A 5,353-nucleotide genomic window follows, 5' to 3' on the forward strand; every position below is an offset into this window, starting at 1 on the left:
GTCAATTTGCAGTGTACAAATTATTATAATTATTTTAAGGCCCCACGACCATTCGTTCCGACAAACCCCCCCCCCCCCACCCACACTCTCTATGAGAAACATTTGGAATTGGAATTTCAGTTCACTTCCTGAACTGACTCAATTGAAATGGAATGAACTCCAACCCTGATAGATATGCATTATTTTCCCTCCACAGTCAATGTGCCTCAGTTCAGATCTTATGACATTGTAGTTGTAGGAGATAGTCTTCAAGGTATGATGACGCACCATGCACTACAGCAATGCAGATAGACCGACTGACGGACATACCTGAGCTGGGCTTTGAGCTCTGTGAAGCAGGGTCTCTTGCTAGGGTCGTAGGCCCAGCACTTGGTCATCAGGCTGTACAGGGTAGGGGGGCAGTTGTGGGGCATGGCCAGACGCTCTCCGTTCTCTATCCGGCCGATGACATCGTTGTTCTTCACCCCCTGGAAGGGTTTGACTCCGTAGATGAGGATCTCCCACATACACACACCTGGAGTACAGAGAAGCATATATTTATTTAAACCCTCATTTGTCAGCTAATAACTGTTTAATAAGTACTGTATCAAATTCCCATACTCACCAAACATCCACACGTCACTGGCTGAGGTAAAGCGTCTGAAGTTAATAGATTCTGGTGCCATCCATTTGATAGGCAGTTTCCCTTTGGAGGCTGGGAGGAGAGGTGAAAGCAGGACTTTTATTTTTTTTGTGATCAAATGTTTTTATTGTGATTGATTAGACAGGTACACATGATCAATGCAACAAGTAACAAGACAAACATATCCCCTCCAACAGGACTTCCCTAAGCCATAGTTAGATGAGTGGTTCACAATAACAGTCTCACAGAGTCATACGCTGATGAAAAGAGCTGTTGAGTTTCTTTCACTCGCCCCATGCATACGTGCAACAGATATTTCCATGTTTATAATGTCCATGAATGACAGCAGCCACAGCTGTCTGCTTAAAGAGTGAGGAACCTAATGAATGACTTACTGATAACAAAAACAGCAGAAGGTGATCTCCTCTGGTATGCTAACTGTGGACAGTTAGTCTCCAGAACAGGTGAAACTCCTACCTTTGTAATAGGAGCTGTCCTCCATGTATCGAGACAAGCCAAAGTCTCCCAGTTTAACACAGTCCACTGAGGATACCAGCACATTCCTGGCAGCTATATCCCTGCAAGACGCAGACATGGTTACAATGGAAAAGAGAAGAGTAGTGTGTTTACAGGAAACACACAKAAGCCATATTAATAAGGCTAGATTGGGGTGAGGGCTTACCTATGTACAAACCGCTTGCTCTCCAGGTAGGCGAGTGCTGTGCTTAGCTGGAAAGCGTAGAGAATCAGTGATGCCAAGTCGAGGTTGTATTTTCTCACTTGCAGYAAGGAGCGTAGCTATAAAGATGGAAGAGAAAACAAAAGATAATACTCACTTTAGCATGTACATTAKATACAGGGATGGATTGATGCAGGAGCTTCCTGGGGCTGAAGRCCCTGGGCTCAGGCCCGTTGGGGGCCCAAGAGAGAAAAAAAACATTTAAAAAATGTATAACAATAATTAAGGAGATATATAGAGTATTTATAAAATATGTAGTATATATTTTGAGTGTAGACAGCCTGATGCCGTTCTGCTAATCATCAGATGGGGGGAGGAGAGGAGGTAAGGGGTGCCATGTGGGTAACTGGGGGCCCTGCCTTGATTTGGTAACTGATGAATAAAAAAAATATATATATAATAAACTGCATAATAAATAAATGTGACTGGTCAATTGTCTAAGTCAGGGGCTGGGACAAAACATTTTTTTGAATTTTTTTGTATTATTATAATATTTTTTTATCCAACCACAGGAGCCCGCTCTCAATGTTCAAAATACACCAGAGAGCAATGTTAAATTACAAGCCTAATTAGTTCAGCCACAGAAAAAGACAGCAACCTTCTTGTTAGCCATGATTGGCTGAGATAATGAGTGGGCTGGACATGCCGAGAGATGAGTTCAGACTGGTCTGACATGTAGCTCGCTTCTGTCTATAACATGAGCTGGTCAGTATGTGTCGGTAATCCTTTCTAACAGGGCTTTTTTGAAAGACATTGCATAGTAGAACTGCATAAGTGTTGTTCTCCACTTTCCGGAGGGCGAAGTTTTGAAATCAGTGGAATTAGAGTATGATAGCTAAGGAGAAGGAAAAGATTCTGGCGTTTGATTGCAAATATGCAGCCTGAGTTGAAAAGAGAACACACAGAAGGCTGCTGTATAAAACACCTGTCTCTGGGTTACATCTTCAAACTAAGGACAACCATGGCATCCGTGACAGAGAGGGAGAAGCATCTATCCATGCATACGGGTAAGATAGTCTAGCTGGCTACATTTGCAGATATTGCACATTTCTAATGTAGTCAGAAAGTTGTTTTAATTTCAAGTTAAAGTATACTGTTAGCTAACTAGCTAACGTTAGCTGGCTGGCTAGCTAACGTTACATGTATGATCTGTGTAGTTATATTATTCGTATCTCAGAGCCATTTGCATTGCTAGTTATAGCCTAATGTTAGCTAGCTAACATTGAACCTGGTTGATTAGCTGCCTTCAGATTCATGCAGGGTATTAACGTTATGAGTTGGGATTATGGTTCAGTGTTTAGCTAGCTAGCTACATGTCTAAACAAAAGACTGCACTATGCAAGTAACCATTTCAATGTTCATGATGTCAATGCGACAACTGTCGATAGACGTAGCTGATAAATCCGCTCTGGCTATCTACTCCGATTTCAGATCACTCTTGTCTCAGTGTGCCAGAGCGCAGAATAACTGACGAATTTACGAACGCTCAACACCAATTGTATATGGCCCGTGTCAGTAAACGTTGGCAAAAAAGCGTGATTAAATTATTGCCAGCAGCACAGTTGCAGTCACCAATGCTCTAGATAACATAAAAACAGCCTAACCAGCTCTGCTAGTGCTAGTAAAATGGTCAGAGTGAACTGTTCTCTCATTTGTGTCTGGAAGTAGCTAGCCAACATTAGCCAGTTAACTTGGGTGCTTGACTTCTGATGTGAGGTCAGAACYCTMGGATCAACCCTACTCCTCGGCTAGACCATCCAGTGTGCGCTCTGAWCGCTCCGAGAGCGAAACGCTCTGAATTTGCGAATGTACAATCTGACAACGCTGAGTTTATGAARGCCCAGAGTGCACTCTGAGCACACTCTGGCAGTCCAGATTAAATTTATGAACACGTAGTATAAACCAGCCTTTAGTCTTGAAATCTTTGGTTGTTTAGTACATGGCCTCACGTGAATCCTTAAAGAGATGGGTGGGGCTAAGGCTTAAAGAGGGTGTGAACAATGCTGAATGTGTGTCGACAAAGAAAAGCTCCCCAGTAGGTACCAAAACATTAAGGGCCATTTTCTCAAAAGTGAGGTTAAAGGTTTATCAACTTTCAAAGCAGAATTACTTTCCCTTTGTTTCTCAACTGTAGTGTATGATATACCATTTTCTAGCTCTGAGTCTCTACTTTTATCCAATGTAAAAAAACACAATTTCAAATTTTGCTACATAAAACCTGTGGATTAAGTTTTATCAGAAGCACATACAGGTAGCTTATCTGCCAAAATAAAGGAAACACCAACATAAAGCGGGACACCACGTGCTGCCAGAACAGCTTCAATGTGCCTTGGCATAGATTCTACAAGTGGACCTAAACCATGCCAGGAAATTGCACCCCACACCATAAAATATACCTAATTTAATCGAGTGTTTCCTTTATTTTGGCAGTTACATGTATGGTTATGCCTACAGTCGGGAAGGCTGCAGTTAGAGCGCCAAACATAGGTTATATAGAAGGGGTTTTGGAACCTCTTACTCTGGCAATTTGACTGTTAAACTCATTTTATTTTTTTTATTTATTAAACTAGGCAAGTCAGTTAGGCAAGTCAAATTCTTATTTCTGTCAGTTAGGCAAGTCAAATTCTTATTTCTAATGACGGCCTACACCGGCCAAATCGGGACTCCCAATCACAGTTGGTTGTGATACAGCCTGGAATCGAACCAGGATTTCTGTAGTGACGCCTCAAGCACTGAGATGCAGGGCCTTATACCGCTGCGCCACTCGGGAGCCCTAATGGGTACACTAGCAATGGGTGAACTGCCATCTATGGATTCTATTTCTTTGGTTGGTTGCTGATGTCAGTTTGCCTTTTACAGATTTCAGAATACAATCACTGGACAAACGTACATTTTGGAGAGCAAATGCCTACTGCTGAAAAAATAAGACTAATCTGTCTATAGAACCAATGGAAACACATTTCTCAACAAATGACAGCAGCACTGTTTTTCAAAGTAGCTCATCTTGAGACAGGCTATTGCCACGACGACGAGCGCATTGGCCATCACCGTGGGTAGCCTATGGCTTCATCTTCATCATTAGGTGAGTCAGTGTGCCACTGGACATCACATTTAGTAGCCTACTGTGATATATATACTGTATATATATTACCTCCTGATAATGTACAATCTGTGTGTCGCTTCATTGGCCTGGGCTATTGTTTGTTGTGAGTTCCAGACCAGATTGATCTCAGTTTGTCAGTCAGACTAGACACTGATTTCAGTCATTTGTGTGGTATTAAAAAAGATTGTGCTAATGTCTTCTGTCATGTAAATGACATAGAAATGCATGAAATGCGTTTTTTAAATCTTCATGTGTGGAAATTCTAAAAACATCTCTGCTCAACTGTAGCCTATCCACATGCCAAATGTTATTCTGGCTCGTTCTTTAACAGTAAATGTAACACGCTTTCAATTGCATCTTGGTGCATGGATTTGTTTACAGAAAATGATGGGGTACCGGGAAGGAGGGGCTATGATTTCTTAATCCGGCCCTGATCACATATAACATAGACTGCCTTCTACAGTGTACTGTATAAACCTTGAAATTGAACCTTGAATGTGATGCCTCTATCCACCACTAGATGGCCATCCCTAACAGCTGAAACCATGTGAAAGGTAGAAGTACCATCCAAGACTAAATGGGTGAAAAAATGTAAAAACTCAAATTACAGCACTCTTCAGCATGATCCATAGGTTACTGTTACAGAGCCTGAGGTCGTCACTGTTAAACTGACTCCTGTATTAAAGGTACTTCCTGTATTAAAGCACTGTATTGTGTGTGTGTGCTGTACCTCTCCCAGTGTACACAGCTCCATGATGATCCACACTGGGTTTTCTGTGATCACTCCAATCAGCTTCACTATGTGGGGGTGGTCAAACTGACGCATGGTCACTGCATGGGGGGAACACACACACACACACACACACACACACACACACACACACACACA

General features: G+C 42.1%; 1 protein-coding gene across 1 annotated transcript; it reads right to left on the reverse strand.

Moving 5' to 3' along the window:
* Window positions 1-213: 213 nt before the first annotated feature.
* LOC112079380 (focal adhesion kinase 1) lies at window positions 214-5,295 on the reverse strand (the record flags this gene model as incomplete). Its single annotated transcript, XM_024145359.2, has 5 exons — window positions 214-514; window positions 605-694; window positions 1,100-1,200; window positions 1,305-1,420; window positions 5,195-5,295. Coding segments are annotated over 5 exons (674 nt in total), but the record flags the coding sequence as incomplete, so codon positions are not given.
* Window positions 5,296-5,353: the final 58 nt, after the last annotated feature.

Source organism: Salvelinus sp. IW2-2015, unplaced genomic scaffold, assembly GCF_002910315.2.
Source record: "Salvelinus sp. IW2-2015 unplaced genomic scaffold, ASM291031v2 Un_scaffold7799, whole genome shotgun sequence".
Lineage (NCBI taxonomy): Eukaryota > Metazoa > Chordata > Actinopteri > Salmoniformes > Salmonidae > Salvelinus > Salvelinus sp. IW2-2015.